A 27,490-nucleotide genomic window follows, 5' to 3' on the forward strand; every position below is an offset into this window, starting at 1 on the left:
TTTAATAACATTCATTTGGATTTGATTTGGTTTGATTTTGTTTGATATTTTACATTTAATATTTGCTTCGGGTTGGTGTGGTGAAAAAAATTGTGTTTCACTCGGGGGCAAATTTTGTTTAACCCTCGTACTTTGAAACCCTCGCAACGCTCAAGATTCCGTTTTTCGAACCACTCGCTACGCTCGTGGTTCAATTTTGGAATCTTTCGCTTGCTCGGGTATCAATATTAGCACGAGCGGTTAAACAACAACTTTGCCCCCTTGTAAAACAAATAACTATTTCGCGGTAGAACCTCAGTATGCAGCGCACCCTCAGTTTGCCGAGGCAAAACATGTCGTGCATAGTGACTATATGTGACGTTCCACGGGTAAAGGTACCTTATGGCGGTCGGCGTTTACGCTGTTATTAACGACGCTCCAATACTAATGCTAAGTTGCGGGACGTAAGCGCCAACCGCCATAAGGCACCTTTACCCTTCAAACGCCACATGTCACATAATATACACTTTGATTGTAACTTTTATAAAATTAAATTTACATTTATGCCCCAGTAAGCAATAACGGAGAAAAAAGAGTTAACAATTGAAATTATACTAGAGTCGGACCAAGAAAAGTCTGCAGCTGATTTGATAGCCCACGCAGTGCAAGTGTTATTTATACGTCATAATCTCATAGAAGTTTGAAGTTTAAAATAACACTTGCGCTGCGTGGGCTATCAAATCCGCTGCAGACGTTTCTTGGTCCGACTCTATCAAAAACTTAAACGTTTACCTTAGACGTTTCTGAACAAGCTTTCTAACATAGATATGCAAATATTTATCTTGCAACTATACCAATATTCCATTAAGCAAAAACATAAATAATTCGAAATTGAAAATACATTCTCATTCGCGAACTATTGATAGTAAAACTATTCCGCTCCATTTTCCAATTAATTTGTGGAAATATAAACTCCATTAAACGGCTTATTTATTGATATCGAATGATTTAAAACCCAGATATGTCCTTAAACCATAGAGTAATATAAGTAAAGAAAGAGTGGTAACTCCATACATCAGTTTTCTTACCAAAACGCGAGTTGTAGTTGATTGTGCTCAGAGCATAAAAAGGTCAACCACGGCGTTGCATGAACAAGAGATTTCCTTTGGTAGGATTGGTCCTTAGGACCCAAGGATGGATTTAAGAAGTAGAGCCACCCAGATTTTTGATGCAGGTGGGGGGTGGGGGGGTTTTTAAACGTCTGCGACGTCTGAGGTTAATAATTCTTTAAGTTTAGGTTCTAAGTCAAGTTTAGTATCATTTTCAACTAAATCAAAGATGTAGACATATATTTCATCCAAATCGGTTCAGCGTTTATTGAGTTCCCATACAATCCTACACCTTACCTTTCATTTTTAAGGGATTTTTTTGGAATAAAAACTATCCTATGTTCTTCTCCGGGACTCAAACTATCTCTATACCAAATTTTATCTAAATCGGTTCAGCGGTTATTGAATCCCCATACAAATTTCCACCTCCTTTTTACACCCTTTAGGGATTATTTTTGACATTAAAAGTATCCTATGTTCTTCCTTGCATGGGACTCAAACCATCTCTATACCAAATTTCAACTAAATAGGTTCAGCAGTTTAAGCGTGAAGAGGAATAAAAAAAAAATATTTTTTTCATATTTTATGTGTTTTTACTTCGGAATGGTGCCGGAATGATATCATAAATGAATTCGGCATCCCCGATTTATACGAAAACGATACCAAACTTGGCCTAGTAACTTAAATGATATAGATATCAAGATAAAGTTGAGAGCCCCCCCCCCCCCCCCTAAAAATTTACATCAAAAATCTCGGTGGCTCCACTTCTTAAATCCATCCTTGGGTCTTAAGGACCTATCCTGCCAAAGGAAATCTTTTGTTCATGCAACGCCGTCGTTTAGGGCTTCCACCCTCGACTATTGTATGTATGTAGTTATACCACTAAAGTGCCTTAAACTACGTCCAACCCTCAAAGCAAGTATAATCCGCAGATCACAATGTACAGATGTATAATTATTTTCTATCGTATTTTCACGGAAAGGTACGAAACGTGTCTTGCTATTTCAGTCAGTCTGTTGAATGGGGTTGGCAACTGTCAAAGGTTTGCATAGATGGCGCCATCATAGCTTGTCCCTTATTCTATGAGATTTGGCTTAAAGGGCTGGCATCCAGGTCATAAAATTCCATTAACGAAACAAAAAATTGACACATTTCTAGGGACTGACAGGGCAAGCTATGCTGGCGCCATCTGCTAAATACTTCGACCGGCCAACCCCATTCAGAAAATGATATGTGATTGTGTAATATATATTTGTGTTTCTTTAGGAACAAAAGCCCCGTGGTCCATTTCATGACCTGCCTCAAGTGGTTAGTATTTGAAAGTTTCATACTAACAAAACGAGATTGAGAATGGTCCCAACAAGGTCGCCATCTATTACGTACAGTCACTGCTACAATAATCTAAGACCTTTTAAACGAGTATTTTTTGTTTATTTATATATTTCGTTGATCTCGGACACGGCTCTAATGATTTCGATTAAATTTGCTATATGGCGGTTTTCGGGGGCGATAAATCGGTCTAGCTTGGTCTTATCTTTGGGAAAAGGCGCATTTTTGAGTTTTTATATGTTTGAGCAAAGCTCTGTCTCCCAGTACTGTGTGTTACCATAAAGTAGGCATCCTTTATGGTGTTACACAGCGTATACGTACCTATAATTATGGCAGTAACTACAGATTAAAGTGGCTAAACTAAAGCTAATGAGAGAGAACCTTAAGAGCTACCGATTTGACCCTTATATAATGGTTCCGTGACAATAAATGGTTAATTTAAGCTTAAATAATCAGCAGCACATGTCAACGCCATTTCTTTTTTTTTATTATTATTATAAACTGATCGGCGATTGGCTTTAGTGACACCAGGCGGCTTAGCACGGTCGCGTTTTTATCCCTTGTCACCATGCCTGTCACGTTCTGACAAGTATGTAAGTGCGAAAGGGACGCGCATAGTGATAGTCGATAAAAATGGAACCGTGCTGAGCCCGCTGATGGAAAGTGAAGACAGAGCCTAAGATGGAGCTCACCGGTTCAGTAATAACCTATTCACTCTAGCTTTAAAGATACTGAGGTCATATTTCTCAGGGAATACAGATGACGGGAGCGCATTCCATTCCTTAGCCGTCCTTACCAAAAAAGAGGAGGCAAATCGTTTTGTGCGGACAAATGGGATATTAACCACGAACGGGTGCATTCGCTCCCCGCGCCTGGACGTCCGATGATGGAAAGGAGAAGGTGGGATCAGGTCATGCAGCTCTTGTGCGCACTCTCCAGAATGTATCCGATAGACATGCGACTCGTCGGCGATGATCGAGGCTCTGTAACTTTGATTTGACAGCTGGGTCATCGCCTAAAAGTCTATGAGCCCGGCGCTCTATTGAGTCCAGGTCAGTCCATTGAATGTAAATAATCCATCCATGGCATCTTCCTCGCGTTGTCTCGGCTTTTTTCGCCACGGCTCATTGGAGCCTGGGCCCTGGGGTCCGCTTGACAACTAATGCATGTAGGTAAATAATATTTAATTTTAATAAAAAGTGATATTGCAGGATGACTTTGGTGAGCCGATTCAATGGGTTGCTTTGACTGCGGTAAATATAACAAATACAAATATTTTGCTGACTGCCATAGTAATAATTAATAAACCTTCAATATAATTAATTAAATTACCGCTTATCTTTGATACAGGCTAACACAGAGGACGGTCTTGCAAGAGTCACTGTAAGTCTTGTGTATTTTAAATTTACTGAAGATTACCTACTTAAATTATAATTTACTATTTCCTAATATTTCAAAGATTGATTTCAAAGACTAACTGATTAAGAAAAAAGATTAATAGAGCTATCTATAGTTCGTTTTTTTAGCATTAGAAAAAAGGTAAACAATCTTGTCGTTTTATTGAAAAACACTTTTGTAAAATAAGTTACGGCAAATACCTATGTAATAATTATGAATCATATACGATTATTTACATTCTTTTGCTTTCATAAGTAATAGTTACTGGTTTTTAAAAAGCGTTTTTCAATTTGACACATCAAGATGACGTAGTCTTTTTCTAATGCTAAAAAAACGAACTATATTAGCGTATACGAGTTTTATATTTCATTATCTGACATCTAGTATGCTCTGAAGACATAATATTGTATAACTTTAATCTTGTTCCAAGCATTATTATACATATAATTATAATAATTAGGACAGGAAAACTGGAAGAAACGTGCAGACTAGAATAAATGTAAGTTATTTCTCTTACAAAGAATAAATACTTTTGATATTTCAAAGCAAAGGTAACAATGATATAAAACAATATAATTTCTAAGGAAATTAGCACTTAATTAAATGGATTTAAGATTGAAAATAGAACGCATATTAATTAGTTTTGTAACTTTTGTATGTTCAAATGGAATCCCTCAGGCGCTTTACTTAGCCCAACAACATATTATTCTTTGAAGAAATATATGTGCCGTTAAAATGTAGGAATGTTAACGTAATTATTGTACCCTTTTTACACAAAGTCTAAATTCCAAAATTCCTGCATGCGAAATTCAGTCTTATTTAAGACAGGTTTAAGGTTAAGAATAAAAAAGGTTGTGCTTCAAAATTGGACTTTATTAAGCGTCTTTAAGGTAAGTAATTTGCTGTTTTTACTTACGGCTGCGTTTGGAGTTTTGTTATTTGATTTTTGTTGAAAAATAGCTCGTTGCTTTTCACAGAGGGACTTACATTAATTTCCATTTCAAAGTCTATCAAAAATACGACAAAGAGAAGCCACTCGCGAGACCTGTTTCAGAGAGCTCGGTCTAGCTAGGTCTCAATTTTCAAGCACTGATAGTGCATGAGCAGCGGTCTCGAGAGCCGAAACATGTTGCGAGAGTGACTAATACTACGTGAGTTAAGAGGCCCACAGATTACCAGTTCACCGGACGATATCATCAGCCTGTCAGATGTTCGGAACTGTCACCTTTTGCGTTTAACTGACAGGCCGATATCGTCCGGCAGACTGGTAATTAGTGGGCGCCTTTAAGGTGGTTCGGCCTCCATACAAACAACAATCCATGGTCTAATAAAACATGGTCTTCCATTCCCAGAGTGACACGGGCCTACGTCACAATAACATTGCCACTTTATTTCAACATAACATGTTACATGGGTACATTATACCTATGGTTAATAAGTTAAAATATTTCTTTATAATTTTATAATTTTCATTTATATGTATTTTAGCTTAAATTTTACAATAACACGTCATTTTTAATTACTCGTTAGCAATATCTTCCGATTCACGAAAGAAATTTCAGACTTTCGGGTAATTCTGTTTATACTACTGGCAACACAGGATAGCGCTGTGCACATTTGACAATTCGGATCTAGATAACTTCATGCCCTGACCGTCATCCTTGTCGAACGCGTGTTAATTGTTATTTCCTTCTCGCTCAGTGTCAGCAGTCGCAGTGTTTTCCAAACTTTTCACGTCGTAAGCTTGGTAATTAATGTGTAACTGTGAATTAGTTTTTTAAACGTTTGTCTTGTATAGATAAATAAAGTTTAATTTAATACATTAGATTTGTTTTATTTTACTATGTTTCTACATGAATAACTTAAAATTAATGCCGTTAAAATAATTTTCACCGTTGGTTAAAATTCTCCCACATTTCAAAGTTTGAGAACCTGTAAACAGCATGATGACGTAGGCGCGTGTCAGTTAGGTCATACGCGAATCTCGGAATGGAGTACCAGGCGGAGTATATTATTATACCATGCAACAATCTACTTTCGAATATTCGTTTGCGCTAAATTGTTAGTAAAACTTTGTTTAATACAGAAATCATGCAAATAACGTTATTTCGGTGTTGCATTGATAAAAAAATATAACGTTTTTTTGTATGGAGGCCAAACCACCTTAACTTATGACATGACTCACGATAGTACCTATACCTTAATTCGGCTCAGATTTACTTCAGATTATCAATGCTTCATAAACATGTAAACGCATCTGCGCCTGTTGGAACTTGATTTAACAAAATCGTTGAGCATAACGTTACGAGTTTATCGTTTTATTATAAAATAATATAATAATTCTGTATTTCAGGGCACAGTTTACGTTCCCGTTAGTTACCGCCCAACTACAACGGTAAATAAACATCGTCATTTTATTTCATAGTCTAGTCCAGGGTCTGCCTCTGCCCCGGTTAATCTACGGCACAGACCAACCCCTATAGACCGAGCTTATAGGACGACTCGCGGTCACCGCCCGTATGGTGTATAGGTCAAATATAAGATTGTTCGCGCGCCGCTGCGATCAGTTGCGCCCAAGGTTACGACCTGTTAGCAGTGTGCACGAGTCTAAGAAAATAAATCGTAAAGTATTGAATTCATTGGGAAATCATGGGATATTGTAGCGTAAAATGGTGTGGCAAGTCATCTAAGACATCTACTTACGAAACAGATGGAATAACATCCCACAGGAAAGTCAAATTCATTATTTCATTGAATAATGTTTCTTGTCCGCGGGGTTCATTTTATACTGGTCAGTAAGCAGAGGCGAAGTATGTCCGTCCCTTTTCGTCAACTTGTAAATGCAATGCGCTATCCCTTTCCCTTTCGACTAGTGATGTGACGATAATGGTTTTTCAGTTGCGGAAACTTCGTGCTTCGTTATACCGTATTGTACCATTTTAGACATAATATATAGGTAATATGTTGTGTAAGTTTTTTAGAATCCTCTAGGCCAGCGGAGCAGTTAGGCCTCATTTCACGAGATGGACCTGATGATGAACTTCAAAGAAGTGCGAGGGAACTCGGTGTTGGTTTGTGATAGACATATGTTGTATGGGTTTTTTAGAATCCTCTAGGTGAGCAGTTAGATCTTATGTCACGAGATGGACCTGATGATGAACTCCAAAAAAGTGCGAGGGAACTCGGTGTTGGTTTGTGATAGACATATGTTGTATGGGTTTTTTAGAATCCTCTAGGTGAGCAGTTAGGTCTCATGTCACGAGATGGACCTGATGATGAACTTCAAAGAAGAGCGAGAGAACTCGGAGGTCGGAGTTGATTTGTAATAGGCATATGTTATTGGTCCATTTGAATATGTTTTCAATACAACCTTCTATGACCTTAATAAAACGGACAAAAGAAAATAATTGTATGAGATTTTGGCGACACTTTTTTCTCGTATCGAAAGAGATTGCGATTCTGAGTGGAAATAATATAAAAATTCTAAACTTTAAAATTCATGTTCTGGGTAGGTACTTTAAACAGAAATGCCCTAATATGTATGTTATGTAAAATTTTCAGGTACTTACATTACATTGTTAAATTGCTTAATGAAATATTAAATTAATCAATATAATTATTAAGTAAGTTTACTCTAAGTATACTAAATTGGTAACAATTTTACCACAATAAATTTCGGTATCACTGGTAGCAGTACCCACTACCTGTAATGAACATGTCCCATCCCTACGCTTGCACGTGTCAGCGCGCCATGTTTGGATCGACCAATCGCAACGCCGTGAGCACCCCTCCCGCACCTCACAGTTTGGTGATTTGCGTCGGGAACAAAATGGCCAATATTAGGTTTCTAGAGGCGGTTTTCTGTGATCTACGGTGTCCATTCGGTAGCCAATTTGGCCCACCGATTCGAGTGCATACGGCAGATGTCCCGCTCAATCCCACTTAAGCTTAGCGGCCTTAACACCCACATCTATTATACCTAAATAAATAAATTTCAGACTGAACCCACGACCACCACAACCGAAATCACCACAACTCCGGACCCGGTCATGGAATCACTGCTCCAGTTCGTCACTCCTCGGAACTTGAAGCCGGAAGACTGGCTGGCTTTCGATGTGAGCTTGAATAAGAAGAAGGCGCCTCAGACGGTATGTCATCTAATACTTTGTCTTTTCGAGGTCTGAAATCACTACTCCAGTTTGTATTACCTTGGAACTTAAAGCTAGAAGACTCGCTGGCTTTCGACGTGACCTTTAATAGAAAGGGAGTATGTATTACTAACACTCGTCTTTTACCTGGTCATAGTGGTCATGAAATCACTAGGTACTTGAGTTCGTGACTCCTCGGAACTTGAATCTGGAAGACAGGCTGGCTTTCGACGTGATCTTTAATTGAAAGGGAGCACCTTACTGAGATGGTATGTATTAAATAAGTACCTAGCATTCGTCTTTTTTGAGACTAAATCCTGAAAACCTCTGACCTGGTCATGGAATCACTACTTGAGTTCGTGACTCCTCGGAACTTGAAACCGGAAGACTGGCTGGCTTTCGACGTGAGCTTGAACAAGAAGGCGCCTCAGACGGTATTTATAACTAAAATTAGACTTTTAATAAAACTTAAAACTTAACTTAGTATTCGGTATAACAACAACATTAAGAAATATTTAATTACACAAACGGGTATAATTTCAGCTGAGTTGCACCCGCTGTGGTCACGGAAAGACCACACGGAGACGTCAGAATTTAAGGTGAAAACAATGAAAATTATATCGCGGTAGACCCGTTTGTGTAATTAAATAGGTATGTGTGAGAGTTTGAAGTGTAACATTAAGAAATAATAAGTTAAAATAACGCACCCTTTTCGACCTAAAAACGTTTTAAGGTAGGTATAATTAACATCTCAAGAACTCAAGTGTACCTTTAGTATCCGTTTTAACCTTACGTCCATTTTCAATATTTCAGTGTGACTCGGACGGATGTCAAGCAAGGGTAATAATGATTAAAAATATAACAATTTGAACTGGATTAGGATCAAACACTAGAATCCAAGTTGCTTACTACACCTACTTTTAGTAGTAATGTCTACAACTAAGTTAAATGCTAGTTTTTCGGATCCCACCCAAATAATTCCTAGTTTTCTGCTTGAAGGTCGCTCAACTATGATCCATCACCGATCGGCCTTCGCCCTACTGAGCTTCACCTTTAGCCTCTTGTGTGTATATGATTAAGAATCCTGGCCGCATTTTTTGTATTTTATTAGAACGATTTCTTTCCGCTTTAACATCAGCGTAGGTGGGGGTTTTCAGAAAAAATGAAAATGCGTTACAAAACTGATATGTGTTTTGGGACACGCTTTTTTTTCTTTTGAAATCGATAGTCCTCGTGATTCTGAGTAGAAATAACCCAAAAGTTGCTGGATTTTCTAAAAAAGTAAATGGTACACTTTTAAGTGAAAATGCCCAGGTATAGGTTTGACCACAATTTTTGACCACCACCACTCATATGAAAAGTTAAGTCGTATTAGCAACGGAATCCTCACTCTATACCAACTGGCTTTAATTAATTTTTCACGATGCCTTCCGTTACAGTGCCATAAAAATGATTGTGAAACAGCGGTAAGTATTGACAAAATATTAAAAATAACCTGTAAGTCTAGCCAAGCTGACAGTCAATCTTCCATATTAGTCCGACAGACACCCCAGACCCCAGCGGACCCCAGGCTCCCATGAGCCGAGGCCAAATGCCGGGATTACGCGAGGAAGAAGAGAGAGAGAGATATAATCCGGTTGCCAAAACATATAAATAGCAATATCTTAAGGTCTTTCTCTAGTAACTTTATCGACTTGAACCTGATTTCGTGACTTTCGCTCGATAGAAAAGAAACCACGAACATAATGACGAAAATCACGAAAATTAATAATATGTATCAATTTTTGCACAAAAGCTAAAAATATGAAAATTGATTCTAAAATACGCAATTTTATTTCTGATCTAACTCATCGATTACCTACTTTTTTTTGTTAACCTTTTGGACGTCAATGACTGATATATTCGCACCGCAGGTTCAATGCCAAAGACTGATTAATCGGTCACAAACCACAGAGCGACATAGACCTACGTGCATATGCATAAAACTCAATTTCAGTTTTGACACTTCGGTGACGTGGCGTCCGCGCGACTGCTTTTGTGTTTGACACGGCGTCGAAAAGGTTAAAACATACTAAAAATAACAATTCAAAAACATGATATCCGTGATCCCGGGCACACACAGCCGTCTCGCTCACGCTTACGCTCAGTGAGAGTGAGAGAAGAATATAAAACGGGAAGAAATAAAGAAAAGAGAGAGTTTATAACTCTAACGAACTTTCTTACGATTCCCTTGTCCAGAACTTCTAGCTAACTTATTCAAGGATCGCGCTAAAAACATAAAATATTACCCCAGTCAAGAAAAATGGCGAAATACAAGCACTTCTGGAGTTTGAGAAAAACGATCGTCATTTACAATCATTTGCTTGAGACCGTCTCTCGGACAATTTTTAACCGCAGACTAGGGATGGACTTGATGATTAAGTCGAGAGCTCGAGTTTGTGAATAGGTGAAGACGTCGCCTGAGTATTAGTTTTTAAGCTCGAGTTAGGTATTCTTGAGCGTTTCTTTTATTTTTTGTCTTTTTAGGGTTCCGTACCCAAAGGGTAAAACGGGACCCTATTACTAAGACTTCGCTGTCCGTCCGTCCGTCCGTCCGTCCGTCCGTCTGTCACCAGGCTGTATCTCACGAACCGTGATAGCTAGACAGTTGAAATTTTCACAGATGATGTATTTCTGTTGCCGCTATAACAACAAATACTAAAAACAGAATAAAATAAAGATTTAAATGGGGCTCCCATACAATAAACGTGATTTTTGACCAAAGTTAAGCAACGTCGGGAGTGGTCAGTACTTGGATGGGTGACCGTTTTTTTTTTGCTTTTTTTTTTGTTTTTTTTTATATGGTACGGAACCCTTCGTGCGCGAGTCCGACTCGTTTATATATTGTGACCTTTTTTGCTATTTTTGTGTTATTTCTAATCAGGTTCGCGAGCCCTTTTCATCCCTAATAGGAGAAAAAAGTGTCCTAAGATTTCCATACTTTTTTCAAACTTTCCTTTTTTGTTACCGCCATACAAAGTAGTAGTAGTAGTAGTAGTAAAATACTTTATTGTACAAAAAGAAACATAAAACATGAAAGAACACACATCATTAGTACAAAGGCGAACTTATCCCTTTCAGGGATCTCTTCCAGTTAACCCTTAAAGTATATGGGGAAATCGTAACACAATAGGAAAAAAACTCTGGGACATTTTTTATCCCACTAGGATCGAAAGATATCGTGATTCTGAGTAGAAATAACACAAAAGTGGCAAAAAAGGTCACAATATATAAATATGGCAAAAAATAGAAGAAACGCTCTCTTAGCAAATAGTTATTATTAATTAGAATATAGAGTGAAAGCCTAAGAAAAAACTTAACCCCTAGTTTTATAGCTGAAAGTGGGGGCACTGTAGGAACTGCAGTCATATATTCTCTGAATATTTTGCATACTGTACGGAGGTTTTGTAGTAAGTAGTAACTATGCATTTTTCTTTTAAAAGTTTTGATAAAAAAGGAATTGTGTGATTATTTCGATATCACACAATTTCGAATCGAGTTATAGTTTGGGCCCGTAGTAATGGGCCCGGAAAGAACGGGACCAAAAGTGTTTACCGATTGGGATCCAACTAAGTTAGGCTAGTTAAAAAAAACGGCCAAGAATATCATCTGGACGTATATTTTATTAAATTACATATATTGGAAAAAGGAAGGTTCGAGTTGTACATAAAACTCGGTGATGAACATCACTACGCTTTAACGTAAACTAATGTTGATTTCAGTGCCGCGGCGACACTTGCGCAAGCGGGGTGAATAGCTTTATTTCTATTAAACATTTGCATATTGCATACCTGGTTTGCTTCTTTATTTACGATTCGAAACTGACAATCTAGGTTTTTGCATAATTATACTTACTTCCCTACTACTTACTCCGTTGGCTCAGCAACCCAAACTGAGACTTGGCCTCCGACACCTCTCGCCAATTGTTGACTCCAAGTTCGCGCAGATCCGTCTCCACCATGTCACACCAGCTATACCTGGGGCGTCCGATAGGATCTCTTCCTGCTGGACGGCCCAGGTATGCTCTTTTCACTTTTTATTATTATTTATGCATAGATTGTATCTTAATCTGTTCGGAGCCATCGACGCCGTCGTGATTCGACTGCACCCGAACTGCGCAGTCAAAGTACCTACATCATAGAGAAATATAAGTAAAGGGTGGTAACTCCATACATCAGTTTTCTTAGTTTTCTTACCAACACACGTCAAGTAGCGGAATTTATCAGTACTGCTAGTTGACAATAGATGTCGCGACGAACGAAAACTTTCAACACAACAATTTTAAGCTAAAAATAAAATAATTGTGCTACACCTATAATAGGAACTTACTAATAGTTTGTACATTACAGTGTATAGGGTCATCTTGCAAAGCAATGGTAAGCATTGTACAGGGTGTTTATTTAGTCACCAGCAATAATTTACGGGCTGGTTTGTTAACAAGGGCCTACCGGGAAACGCGAAAATCGAAATTTATCTGCCTCTTTATCGCTCGAATACGAAATTTTGATTTTCTTGTTTCGCTACAGACCCCCAGATTGTGATGGATTGGATGGATTAAAATACATATGCCAGTAGCGACACAGTTGACATAACAACTAATATATTTGGGCTGTCATGCGTTAGAAAGGCCTAAAGTGGCCCACAGGTTACCAGTTCGCCGGACGATATCAGCCTGTTAGCTAAACGCAAACGGTGACAGCTCCGAACAACTGACAGGCTGATATCGTCCGGCGAACTAGTAAAGGATGACTCACGCTAGACCGGGCCGGGCCCATGCCGAGGCGTCCGACGTGTTATTTTTTACGACGGCTGATCGGCATTCACGTGGTACTTTCGATAGAAAACGAAGCGAATTTTATGAAATGGAAAGACAAGACATTCCATTCTTCAAGAATGATATTACGAATTCACTGCATCATTATAAGTACACGTATTTTGTATGTCATTAGTAAAAAAAGGTATTCTATCAGAACAGGTGTACGTGTAAAATTGAAATATCTCTCATTGAAAGATCTCGTCTCGCTACTCGTTACGCCACACTACGCGACAAGGTTGACACCGTTGGACACTTGTAAAAAAAGTAAATAAAGAATTACGACACAAATGTAACAACCAATATTTTGTCACAATTCATACTAGTTAAGGGAAGGACATAAGATATTTTTTATCAATCATCATCATTATTCCACGGAGACAAAGTTGCAGGCACAAGCTAATAGAACAATATAGACGCTAGACCGGGCCGGAGCTCCCAGCGCGTCGTTTTCTATGGAAAGCACCACGTGATCACCGATCAGCCGTCATAGAAAATGACATGTCGGACACCTCGGCCCGGGCACGGCCCGGTCTAGCGTGAGTCATCCTTAATCTGTGGGCCCCTTAAGCGTTTTCAGAATTCTTATCCTCATGCTTTTAATAGCGTGTAAATCATGAATCATTTGCCCCATTTGTCTCCTTTGCGCAGCTTATATTTTTAATAATCATTATTTTTGCCATTTTTTAGGGTTCCGTACCCAAAGGGTAAAACGGGACCCTATTACTAAGACTACGCTGTCCGTCCGTCCGTCTGTCACCAGGCTGTATCTCACGAACCGTGATAGCTAGACAGTTGAAATTTTCACAGATGTATTTCTGTTGCCGCAATAACAACAAATACTAAAAACAGAATAAAATAAAGATTTAATTGGGGCTCCCATGCAACAAACGTGATTTTTGACCAAAGTTAAGCAACGTCGGGCGGGGTCAGTACTTGGATGGGTGACCGTTTTTTTTTGCCGGTTTTTGCATTATGGTACGGAACCCTTCGTGCGCGATACCGATTCGCACTTGCCCGGTTTTTTTAACTTTCTCGACTTTTTTACAGTGTGAAGGCCCAGGGTGTTTAACTATGGTAAGACTACTTTTACCCTTTACGGTTAGCATCTACTAGAAATTAATGAGGGTATCTAGAAATTGGTACGAGGTTGAGTTGCGTTTGGCACGCGCGAATTTTTCAATCTCAGTTCTGATAAATGCTTACCTTTCATTCAACTTTCTAGTACCTACCTAGGCATGCTAACCATTGTTTGATAATTGTATTGTAAATTTGCAGTGCATCGGGGACAACTGTAATACCCAGGTATAATTTTTTTTATAAACATTTATAAGAAAGTTCTTTCTGCATTTTATGTTACGTGTATTTTTACTTCAAAAATGTTTGTATACTCTTGAAGAATTTTTTCATTGTGACATAGGGAATTAATAATAATTTTAATGCTGACATACCTTAATTATTATTTTTTTATTTTCTTTTTACTTATTGACATTTTTTTCTTACTTAAATTTTTTTCTTCTCTTGTTATTCCGACATGTAATTGATTTTTAATGATATTATTTTATTAATTTTACTTTTTACTTGTTGACATTTTTTTTATTAATTCATGTTTATTTAATTTCTGAGACATTTACTTTAATTTATTTGACTTTTTATTTTTATTTGATAATGTATTATTAATTATTTTTAAATTGGTGGCTATGATGTTTTTTTTGTAATATATTTTGTATGCATGTGCCTAGATTTAAGATTTCAAACACAATGTAATATTGTTATTGAATAAATGATGATGATGATGATGATAATGATGATATACCTCATAAATTTTTCAGACTCCATAGGGCACACTCTAACATCTGTCTCTCCCATAGGGGCCAGTCGACATCCGATATCGGATTAGCACTTCCGTTAATTTCCGACATATCGAACCGCAGCTGTCTGACTGATAATTTTGGGTTATTCCCACTAGTTACCACCAAGTTTTTACCAGTGGTAACTACTGGGAATTGTTTTTCCCACCTTTTACCACTGGTAACTACTGGGAATAAAAATTCCCAGTAGTTACCACCAACTCGGGTTAGTGGTAACTACTGGGAATTTTTATTCCCAGTAGTTACCACCAAAACTTTGTTAGTGTTAAATACTAATAAAAACAGTAGGTATGAATAGTATAAATAGAGTTATTTTGAATTACCTATTAAATAAAATCACTTGAAAAATCATCTAAATGGATTATTAAATTTATCCTTAAGTACATATATCATAGTTTTTGTACTAGTACCGGTTAAACTGTTTCAATATTTTTGGTCACTTTTAAGGGAGTTTACTAAAACACTAATCGACTTATAATCATTTATTAAATTACTCTATATATTTATACTAAGGTTTACTCGGGTAATTCCGAATGTCGAAAACTGTCGGATAATTCCGAAAGAGACTTTTATTATGATGGAATTAAGGGTGATTTTCATCTGAATTTCGGAATTATCCGACATTCGGTAATACCCGAATACACCTTACACTATTTATAGTGTTTTTATTAGTATTTAACTCTAACAAAATGTTGGTGGTAACTACTGGGAATAAAAATTCCCAGTAGTTACCACTAAACCGAGTTGGTGGTAACTACTGGGAATTTTTATTCCCAGTAGTTACCAGTAGTAAAAGGTGGGAAAAAAAATCCCAGTAGTTACCACTGGTAACAACTTGGTGGTAACTAGTGGGAATAACCCATAATTTTCTAGGATCCAACATCCGATATCGGATCGGACAATGTGAAAACGCTATTACTGTAGGCAGTGTTGGCCGAAAGTTAATGCGAATTGAAAATGTTGGCATATAACCATTATAAATTGAACCTTAAACCGTAACGGACGATTACAGTTTACGATTCAATTTATAATGGTTAATGGCCAGCATTTTCAATTTGCATTAACTTTCGGCCAACACTGACTGTAGGTATCAGTTGAATCAGATAGCGATTAATAACGCAGTGGCGGTACTTCCATACAAGCCCAAAAGTATTATTAAATTCAAGCCACAGCGCTCGGACCGCGGCGCCAACGTGTTGCAAATTTTTGCCGTGGCGCCTCCTCCGCGCGAAAGAAATCAGGCGTAGGATCAATACTGCTGAGGAATCAGCTATCCTGCTCGCACTCGTCGGCTTGCAACCAGGCTTGCTTTTTCGTCCCGCTCTAGGCGGTCTAAGCCTACAAACCGCCATAGAACGATGTAACTTTTGTTGGTATGTATAGCCATTTTATAAGGCGATTTAAGCCTGGCTTTTGGTGTGAAGTTAGCTGCATAAGTTCGCACGGGCACGCGCGTTTACTTCAAGTGTATTATTATTTAGTCGAGTCGAAAGTAACGACGAAAGCTCAATTTATTTAAGTGAATTTGACTTAAGTAGTGAATGTGGATTTGTTCGTTTGTTGTGACGTTTATAAGTGTTAACAATGGATGAAGTTGTTCCTTGTGACGGTATGAGATGCGTCCACGTATTACTAAACGAAAGCAAGGTAAAATCGTTAAACTTTGTAGAAAAACGGGATATATATCATTTCCGCGTCAAAACCAACACCCGACTTGTGTATTCTCAGATAAGTCAGTCGCATTAAGAGAAAATTTTGTACGGCCGTTTACAAAACACAAGGATTGTTGGTTTATTCCAATTAAGGCGTAATTACTTAGAGTGACAGAGAAAGAAGCATGCAATTTGCAAATTTCTGTGTGCGCGGTAGGCCCTCTGATGTTTGTAAAATTGTATCTAGTAGTTATAGTAGTACCTTGTATGCCCTGTGCACTATGATAGCTCACCGCGATACGCTAGCAAATTCACTTGAGTCCAAAGAGTGAGATTGGACATTTATTGCGAAAACATATCTTTCGGCTTGCCTTACTCCGAAACCCTAAGGCACGCCACTGTAATAACGTATCTCATAACCCCAAAAGACAATCAATGTATATAGGAACTATTATATTTTTCTGTTTGATTAACCTTTTGGACGCCAATGACCGATATATCCGCACCGCAGGTCCAATGCCAAAGACGGATTAATGGGTCACGGACCACAGAGCAACATAGACCTACGTGCATATGCATAAAGTCCTTAAAATGTAAAATGTAAAATGACGTACCTTAGATTCTAGTTAGATTACGTAATTTATAATTTATTTGTTGACATTTTATATTCATTATTTTATTTTATATTGTTCTGTACCTATTTATATTATTTGCTATTGTGTCATTTAAGTACTGTGTTTGTGTATTGTGTGATTTGTCTCAGTGTTTTATGGGCTAAAAGCCTGAAATAAATGATTTTTATTTTATTTTATAAAGTTCAATTTTAGTTTTGACACTTCGGTGACGTGGCGGCTGAGTGACAGCTTTTGTGTTTGAGACGGCGTTGAAAACGTTAAGGTTCCGTCACATAGGCGCGTTTTCCGGGCGGGGCGTGAGCGTTTTGTATGTAAAAGCGGCGCGCCCCGTTCACGCGCCACCCGGAAAACGCGCCTATGTGACGAAGCCTTTAATATTTGTGTGAAAATGTTTTATTTATTTGTTTTGTTTTTCTAGTGTAAAGGTCATTCATGTGATGCTCGGGTTTGTATTTAAATATTTTTACTTTTTTACTTAGGGTGGCGGCACCAATCATGGACATGTTAAGCACAGTAGTACCCACTAATGAACAGCAAAGGTGTAATGCCTTATAGCCCACCATTTATGATCTTTACTAGTTATTATGGCCATCAGTTACCTGAACATAGTGTTGTTACTTTGTAAATATACTACTTAATTGTTTCTTAAAAATTGATTATACGGAAAAAAATGTCCATAATAGGTTTTTGTCCATTACTGGTGCCGCCACCTTACGCAAGTACAAATTTAAAATACAAACATATATTTCCCAAAAAGCCCCACCGTAAAAGGGTGCTAAGTTATATAGATAAATTGTATCAAAAAGAATAGATAGTATAGAGGGGTCCTGTCATTGTAAATTTAGTAGTCACTGTAAATTTACTGCCATCTATTGACACACGACTAAAACTCAAAATGAAAACGTATAAAGTTATCAAAAAATGTATATATATGGATAAATGATTTTATTATTTTTATATCATTTTGATCCATGTTCATTCACTGATATCTATGTGTTAAAATTGTTAAATATGAAACGGTGTCGCCACGCCATCTAGCCGAGGATAGGCTAAAGGTGTGTGCGGCATCTATTCGAGAATGACTTTTACTTGAATTCCGAGGCACGTTTTTTCCTTAGACTTTATTCGTCTTATACGAGGTTACATATGTCTTTGATTGTATGGTATGCTAAGTCAAAGAGCAAAAAAATACAGAGTCCATACATCAGTTTTAGTACCAAACTGAGTATTACTTTCGTAGTCGACATCTAGCATCGAGTAGCGGAATTATCAGTACTGCTACCTGACACTAGATGTTGTAACGACTAAAAAGTCTAATGCTCAACAATTTTCAGCTAATATTATAACCGGATTAACCGGAACTCCTTCTGCTTTTAATATTAGTTGTAAATTGTTGTTCAATACAATTTTCGTGAGTCGCGACACTAGATAATTCTACTGTCGTATTCGAACTTCAAGATATTCACAAGAGACGACACGTACTAGATCCATTCTAGATACGGTATAGTTTAGATATCAACTAGTTCTCTTTTGCAGCGCAATTCGGGCAACCAATGACACTTTTACGTTAGATAGAGTAAGTAACATATCCTGTGGAAATCGTTCAACAGTATCTCCAGAATCGGGTAAATGTCAAATTTTACAGATTAGATCTTAAACATATCGTTATCGTATCTTGGTGATGTCTAAAAGATGTCTAAAAGATGTCTAAAAGATGTCTATTTCAAAATCCGACACGGGCCCCTAGTATCAAGTAGCGGTACTGATAATTCCGCTACTCGATGCTAGATGTCGACCGCGAAATTAATAGTCTTATTGGTACCTACCAAAACTGATGTATGGAGTGAGCACTCTATTCTTACTATATTTCTCTATGGCTAAGTTCAGGTAATAACCATATCTAAATAAAACGTGTTTTTTAATTACTACGGTTAATTCTCATCTTTTTCCTTAATTTGGTTTAAATGTTTTCTAATAGTGCATCGGCAAAGAGTGCAAAGCATATGTAAGTCTATATCTCTATACACCTTTCTAGTAAATTCTGTTTCATGTACAAACAGCAACACACTTAAGTGTACATCGGTGGACCTTATTATAAAAGGGATAAGGTCCACGATGGACAGTTAAGAGAGAGGGCGATAGTACTTAAATAGATTTATTTCTTCTTCTTCCTCGCGTTGTCCCGGCATTTTGCCACAACTCATGGGAGCCTGGGGCTTGACAACTAATCCCAAGAATTGGCACTAGTTTTTACGAAAGCGACTGCCATCTGACCTTCCAACCCAGAGGGTAAACTAGGCCTTATTGGGATTGGTTTCCTCACGATGTTTTTCCTTCGCCGAAAAGCGGCTGGTCAATATCAAATGATATTTCGTACATAAGTTCCGAAAAACTCATTGGTATGAGCCGGGGTTTGAACCCGCGACCTCCAGATTGCAAGTCGCACGCTCTTACCGCTGTGGCCTAGCGGTTTATATATATTTTTTTAAATAATTTTTTTTATTAGCCTTTAAGAGTGTCTCACTGTTGAGCAAAGGGCTCCACTCTTTCCCGCCGTTTGGTCCTCTTTACAAAATGTGTCAAGGTCGTCCCGCCATCTCCGTTTTGGTCTTCCTCTGCCCCGAGATCCATCCTGTGGGACCCTATAGCTAGTTTGGTCCAGCAAAATGCAAATAGTCCACAAATAAAATAAATAAATAAATAAAAATAAATAAATAAATCATTTATTCAGATGAAATAAACCCTATTATACAGATTTTTTTTCTTCTGCCAAACTGCAGGGCAGTTTGTTGGCAGAGGGAACTCCCTTAAAACATAGATGGGTAGACTTAGCTAATTGCCTAATTAATTGTTAACTTATATGTCACCGTAAAATTGTAAACACTCGTCATATTATAATCTCGCTAGTTACATTATAAACTGACGGTAGGGAGATTATAATCTAACCTAACCTAACCTACGTTAGATTATAAACTAACGGGTTTGCAATCTTACGGTGTCATATACATCTTATTGCTTATGCTGGTAACTTTATCTTAATTTTGTTTTAAATTTTGTTTAATAGAAACATTTTCATTTTAAATTTAAACATCCTATCTGATTTACATTCCCTTATATCATACGGTATTTCATTATACAATTTTGGGATCAAGTACTTCCTACTCCTTTTTCCATAATAATTTACTATAATAGTTTTAAATTACTAAAATGTGGAAGAAGTAAAATATCAAAATACCGCACATATTTAAGAAAAATACCTTAGTTAGGTCAGGGGTGCGAAACTCCTTCCTTTGGACAAACTCGGCTCCGTTCGGCTCAGCATTGCTCCGAACAATTATTAGGGTTGACACAACTTGACGTCCTTTTGCGTGCACGACCACAGATAAGATAAGCTTACATTTTGATAACCCTAAATAGCCGAAAGGGATAGTGCTATATATTAGAAAGGGCAGCATTCGACCCTGAACCGCTGTCAAACTTCGGTTTTGTAGGAAGTTTCCTTTCTGTACGGTAGTACTATTTATTCTGTGGTTAGCTACTTGACGTTTTTTCGTTCCAGTGTGGCAGCGTCTCATGCCGTTACACCATAAATGGCGAAGTGAAAAGTGGCATGGTCCAGCAAGTCCGGAACCAGCAGCATCAGCCGAGACCTATCGCCAGGACTAGTGTGGAAGACGACGAACTTGGACTCGAATCTAGTGAACGGATAGCCCAAGGATTGAATAAATAGTCTAGAATAAAACTTGTTTCCTTCAAACTTCAACATTTATTCAGCAAATAGGCCACAAGGGTACTACACGTCAACATTCATAAATAAATAAATAAATAAATATTAAGAACATTTTTACACAAATTGACTAAGCCCCACGGTAAGCTTAAGAAAGCTTGTGTTGTGGGTACTCAGACAACGATATATATAATATATAAATACTTAAATACATAGAAAACAACCATGACTCAGGAACAAATATCTGTATCATCAGACAAATAAATGCCCTTTCCAGGACTCGAACCCGGGACCATCGGCTTCATAGGCAGGGTTACTACCCACTAGGCCAAACCGGTCGTCACGTTGAATTTACATACAAGCAAAAATAATAATACATCACCAATTATAAAATACAACTATAACTGCAACTACTAATTCCAACTAACGTATGTTTAAATAGAATAATTTAATAGTGCTTGGCTGGTTGAACTATTTCTCAAACCTCTTCTGTGCATATGCCTTAATTCAAAGTGGTATTTATGCTTTTCATCTACCATGTCGAATTACATTAAAAAACTATAATAATAACAATATTTAAAAAACCACAGATACAAAAACAAAACAAAACTATAATTATTTCGAGGCGTAAATGTCTCTAAGTGTCAGAACTATAAGATTATATAGTTTATCAAATTATCCTTAGAGATGTACAGGGTCTCCAAGAGTCAAAATCCTGTATAATTAACACATTCATTAAGAGAAAAGGAACATACTTACGAGAACCGAATGAGGCGTCTCACTATAATTATCAGTAGTAAACTGGATCATAAACGCTATACTCATGCACTGTTAGTACTTGAAAATGGAGACCTAGCCTCTCCGAACATGCATAGCAACGCGCGAGTGACTAAAATATTATTTTTAGTCACTCGCGCGTTGCTATTCGTGATCTATGAACTCAAAACAAAACCGGCCGTTTTAACTTTGGACGCATAGATTGATGAATCCAGCAACATAAAAACTAGTTTGATGTATTCGAAAGGTACTTAAATACACAATACAGTTCGTACGGCCCCCTTTTTAGGGTTCCGTACCCAAAGGGTAAAACGGGACCCTATTACTAAGACTTCGCTGTCCGTCCGTCCGTCCGTCCGTCCGTCTGTCACCAGGCTGTATCTCACGAACCGTGATAGCTAGACAGTTGAAATTTTCACAGATGATGTATTTCTGTTGCCGCTATAACAACAAATACTAAAAACAGAATAAAATAAAGATTTAAATGGGGCTCCCATACAACAAACGTGATTTTTGACCAAAGTTAAGCAACGTCGGGAGTGGTCAGTACTTGGATGGGTGACCGTTTTTTTTTGCTTGCACGTTGATGGGCTCTTAACTGATAGGCTGATATCGTCCGGCGGACTGGTAATCAGTGGGCCCCTCTAAAAAGATCGCGGAAAATGGGTCCTTTATAGCTGAATCCTCATTCGTGTAATGTAATTAAATTACATGATACCTGGAAATCACATTTTTGTACAAGATGAAAGGAAAAGAAATGGTAAGTAATAAAGTTACATTACAGAGAATTACGGAAGAACACAGATTAATTATAATAATTTTCCTTGTAGCCTTGGCTTTTGTTTTATTAAATTCTTGCTTTAAGGCTAATTAAATAATGTTAACTTCATGTTTTCGGAATGAGTTTTTTACCCCCAGAAGTGGAAGTAATTTTGTGTAGGTAGGTATTTAACTAGGATTTGTTTAAATTAAAATTAAATAGTGTAATATTAATATGTCTAAAATTACAACCCGTTCTATTCTAACCTACACCAACAGCCCTCAGAAGACAAGAGGGACTCATTTTTTCAAAAAATTATAAATACGTGATGTAATATGTCAAAAATTTTAAGGGCCATATGTACTGTAAAACGTTGTACAATACACGTGCGAAAAGGTAATTTGCGAATTCCTACTTTTCGCACTTGTATCGTAATGTACTGCTGGAACTTGAATTTGGACCATAGGGGCTGTTCATAAATTACGTCATCTATTTTTGTCGATTTTTACCCCCCCCCCCCCCCCCCAAATCATCCAAAAATCATGCTTCGAATGACCCCGTGTCCTCCTACGTCATGCTAACATCATCCGATGTCCAGACCCTCCCTCCCCCCAATTTCAAATGACGTAATTTATGAATAGCCCCATACTGCCGTCCTAGTCTAAAAGGCAGTTTTTCGACAAAAGCTAGTTTCGAGATAATCGCAAAAAACCAACCCAAACATCTTTCTTGAATTTCTACGAAACGGAAAAACTTTTTCCATTTTTTCTTTTTGTATGTGGTAGGTATATATATGTACTTATTTTAGGCATTTATAGTATGTTTCTAAACAGCTCAGTTTTTTTTTAATTTTATAAAAAACACTTTAGATTAGTATTAAGCTTAAAAATGTGTAGGTCGTACTAGTCAAGAAGGCGGTAAACATGCGTTATGCGGCGTTCTAACTTAGTTACGAAGTAGAAACTAGGTAAAAACGCCGTATATGTCACATGCTGCCTTTTTGCTTAGTAACAATGAATAATTCCCACTTGAAATCCTAAGTTAAAAGACCGTATAGCAGCTATTCGGCCTTTTTGGTTAGTATACTAGGAAAAATTAAGATTTTGTCCAGATTTTCGACTAGCGTGCTAGTGTAAAAAAACGTATACCACCAAAAACACCGACTATACGGTTTTATAGATTAGTATTTATGGAAGAAATGGGAATAAAAAATAGACACGTAGTTTAAATGTTTATTTATATACGAACAAAAAACGCCATACTACTAGGCTATTATTAAAAAAACGAGATCCAGCGATTACTTTTTGGATTATAATCTTAATTACCATACAAAATTAACACATAAATTGGGTTATTCCCACTAGTTACCATCAAGTTGTTACCAGTGGTAACTAATGGGATTTGTTTCCCAGTAGTTACCACTGGTAAAAGGTGGGATTTTTTCCCCAGTAGTTACTACAATTTTGTTAGGGTTCAATAAAGCCTCTATTTTTATAGTATTCTACTTATACTGTTTTTATTACTATTTAACTATAGGGTGGATTTCAAAATCCAGCGAAAACTTATGGTTCGGGCTTTATAAAAAAAACTAGTAGATTGTGCGAGTTGCAACTTTTTTATATGTTTTTAAGAACTATTATCTTCATGTTCCTTCAATTACCATCTCCAATAACTTAATAGTTTTTTTTATATAAAATGTTTTATGTGTCTAAAATCATCACCGTCGACCGGAAAAATCTGAACCTTTTTGTTTGCAGTGAAAATTATAGCATACCTATCGTACGATTGCGATTTTTCTTTTACTTATATCTTTTCCATGTTGTTGTTTAACACATGAAAAAATATGCAATAATTCCTTCACCGAGAAAGTACATTTAAAAATATTTAAAATTTTGTCACGAATATTCGTCAACACCGTCATGGTAATGTCAATGTGAGCTTATCTCAGTGTATGAACAACGAAATACCGCTAAAGGTCCTTGCCCTATTTTTCACTTTAGTATAGAATGCCAAAAATGATTTCACTATAAAGTCACATCACTGAATCGTGAGAAATATTACGAACAAATTTGTAAAACGTAGTTTGTCACAACAGAGCATCATCACCGTTATGCTTTGGTCTAAAAAAGTTACAAATGATATATTAGAAATAATTACTAAAATGAATGGCAAACTACATGAAGTTTATTGTGTAGCATAGACATTAACTACTTACTATTATTCGTATTCTAGAAATAAAAACAAGAAACTCTCAAATCGTCATCACCATACCCATCATCACCGGGAAAAAATGACGACCGGTGATGATTTCATGTGTATGGTGATGACGGTTCTCAGAAACTTTTCTAGTTATTTTGCTATAATTCATTATGAAATTAAGCTGTATGTTTGAAAAACGTTCTCTATGTCTTCTAACACTATATAATGTCTACCTTATAAATGTAGAATAAATGTAGAAGAAGATATAACTATTTCTTTCACACTAGAGGATGCTTAGTTTTTAATTAACATTTTGACTGAAGTAGGCAAAATTTAGGTCATTTAGAACTTAGAACATACAAATGTTTTTTTTTTATAATCTAATAATGTAAATCGTGCAACTTCGAGTCTGTAATTGCATGTTAGTCGTGTTAAAACAAAGTATTTAAACAAGCAACATATATTAAGTTTTAAGCGACCATAGGCTACGGTACTGGCTCACTATCGTGATGGCTTTATGTTTTTTGATAATATTATATTAATTGATGTATATAATTACAGCAATTAATAATTATACCATTGGGTAGTCACCGGACCCAATACCTAACATTTTGTAACTTATGACATGCATTACAAGTAGGGGTTTTGCAACTTATAAAACACTGATTATATATTAATGTTTAGCTATTAAACAACATATATATGGATTTAAATCATTATAGCTATTTTTAAAGTTAATTAATAAAACAACAAAAATACAAACTTGTGCAATGAATCAAACTATAAAAAAAAAGTAATATGTCATAAAAATTAAGCTCATTGGTAAGCCAGTAATTTTATAATATGACATAAATACCAAGTTATGCAGTAGATAAAAGAAGATGCGGGTTTAAACTGATAATAAGAGTACAATATTGTTCTTATGATTTAACATTGAAAAAACCCAAAAAAATTAATGAATACATAAATTGCCTATTTCGGAACATAAATTATTTAAAATTATACAATAAAAATACTTGTTATATATTTATTTATATGAATAAAATGTATTTTTTATAATTTTCTAAAAATAATTTATGTAGCTAGTCTTATGTTCAAAAACATGTTATTTGTAATGTTTATTAAAGTTCTAAAGTCTTACAATTAAAAAAAGTTTTTGTTTTTTTAATACGTTTTTAATACATATGTAAATTAGTTCCCAAATCGTCATTACCGTACATGCAGTGTCATTACCGTCTATAAAAGAGTCATTACCATACCATGGTTGTCATCACCATTTTGCGTTTTTATTTTCCGAAAGCGATAACTTCAAATATAAGCCACAAATGATTGTATAAATACCATACATATCCTCAATATACAGCCCCCCATTACTTTACCCAGCTAGAATCGTGTTAAATTAAACATTTAAAAAAAATAATTTTTTGTATGGTGAAATTTTTTGTGCTGAAATCCACCCTATAACAACTTGATGGTAACTAGTGGGAATAACCCGATTTATATGTTAATTTTGTATGGTAATTAAGATTATAATCCAAAAAGTAATCGCTGGACCTCGTTTTTTTAATAAAAGCTTAGTAGTATAGTGTTTTTTGTTCATATAATAAAAGACATTTAAATTGTACTGTAAAAAAATTTTGGTGGTAACTACTAGGGAAAAAAATCCCACCATTTACTAGTGGTAACTACTGGAAAAAACCTTCCCAGTAATTACCACAAAACTGAGTTGGTGGTAGCTACTGGGAAGAAAGGTGGGAAATAAATTCCCAGTAGTTACCACTGGTAACAACTTGGTGGTAGATACCTAACTGGTGGGAATAACCCCATAATATGTACAAATTTTTAATGTGTACAGTCTTTCTGATTTTATTTGTATCATAGGCTAGATTTACTCGACTCTACTAATGACATTACATGTACTTCTAATGAGCATGAGCAACGAAACTTAAAAGAGTCCGCAATAAGCTCAGCCGAATTATTACTTCCCATAAAAACGGAGATTCGTACTCATTTTAAAACAACGTGTTGGATTGTAATAAATTGCACATACAATAACATAAGGTATATCTATACCAGTACCTAATTAGTTTATATTCCAACAAAACTAATGAAATAGAGGAAAAATAAGTTTTGTATGAAAAACTTATATTCGCTGTATTTTTTTTATTATGGTATCTGAAGCTACACATTAATTACAGGCATAGATATACCTTATCCTTTAGTGAGTACAAAGTTTTAGAGCAATCTACCTAATCGTTTTAAAATGAGAGCGTAACTACGTTTGTATGGAGATCCCAGCTTGCTGCTGACTTAAATCTTAGCAACCATCTATCTTTGTAGGTGACCAGTTTTCGCATACACGTAACTCACAATAATACATAATGTTTTACCGAATTCGTGGCATCTCTAATAGTTATTTTAGTTTGTTATCAATAGGCATCGAATCATCGAGAGTTTCATCGCACGGTAAGACGTTAGCGAGTTGTGTAGTCTACATTAGCAATAAAATTAAACTCGTATTAATTCCTGCACATACTCTGTCATTTATTTAATTCTAAAACGCATTTTAGCGGTTGTACCTAATTAAAAATCAGATTCAAATTTTAATAAAATTATTTTTCTATTAGATTACAAACTCATAGCTTTTACTCTTTTAACATACAACTATTACCTAATACACAAACATACCAACTTATTTTAAGATACATATTGTTTTTTTATAAAACCCACTTAGGTATTTAATGGCCTAATATATATATAACTCTCAGTTGGTTTTTGGATAGACCCAGGTTCCATACAAAGATGCCCATGGTCCTTTGTCCTGGTTATCTAAATACTTAGGCGGAAAATGTTATTCTGTCCATAAGAATTCTCATTAAATTTCCCTTTAAAACATTTTTCAATAAGATTTAAACTCTTCGTAATGTCAAATACCTACTTGGCTTATAGGGAATTAAACCCGATACAATTAGCTCTAATATAAATTTGATTTTATTTAAATAAAAGCAGTCAAACCGTCGAATGAAAAAATAAAACTTAAACAACGTTTGCTGT

The 27,490-nt window shown here is 36.3% G+C and overlaps 1 protein-coding gene across 1 annotated transcript in view; it reads left to right on the plus strand.

The window, feature by feature from the left end:
• Positions 1–20,703, plus strand: part of LOC134801712 (uncharacterized) — a 68,527-nt gene extending 47,824 nt beyond the window's left edge. Inside the window, exons 24-38 of the mRNA XM_063774310.1 lie at positions 2,355–2,396; positions 3,629–3,670; positions 3,768–3,800; positions 4,276–4,314; positions 6,169–6,210; positions 7,814–7,963; positions 8,777–8,803; positions 9,403–9,429; positions 11,725–11,751; positions 12,352–12,378; positions 13,866–13,892; positions 14,094–14,120; positions 17,392–17,418; positions 18,952–18,978; positions 20,533–20,703. Of these exons, the coding sequence (XP_063630380.1) occupies positions 2,355–2,396; positions 3,629–3,670; positions 3,768–3,800; positions 4,276–4,314; positions 6,169–6,210; positions 7,814–7,963; positions 8,777–8,803; positions 9,403–9,429; positions 11,725–11,751; positions 12,352–12,378; positions 13,866–13,892; positions 14,094–14,120; positions 17,392–17,418; positions 18,952–18,978; positions 20,533–20,703 (735 nt within the window). The remainder of the gene's footprint in view (positions 1–2,354; positions 2,397–3,628; positions 3,671–3,767; positions 3,801–4,275; positions 4,315–6,168; positions 6,211–7,813; positions 7,964–8,776; positions 8,804–9,402; positions 9,430–11,724; positions 11,752–12,351; positions 12,379–13,865; positions 13,893–14,093; positions 14,121–17,391; positions 17,419–18,951; positions 18,979–20,532) is intronic.
• The last annotated feature ends 6,787 nt before the right edge of the window (positions 20,704–27,490 follow it).

The sequence above is a fragment of the Cydia splendana genome, chromosome 23, assembly GCF_910591565.1.
Source record: "Cydia splendana chromosome 23, ilCydSple1.2, whole genome shotgun sequence".
Taxonomy (NCBI): domain Eukaryota; kingdom Metazoa; phylum Arthropoda; class Insecta; order Lepidoptera; family Tortricidae; genus Cydia; species Cydia splendana.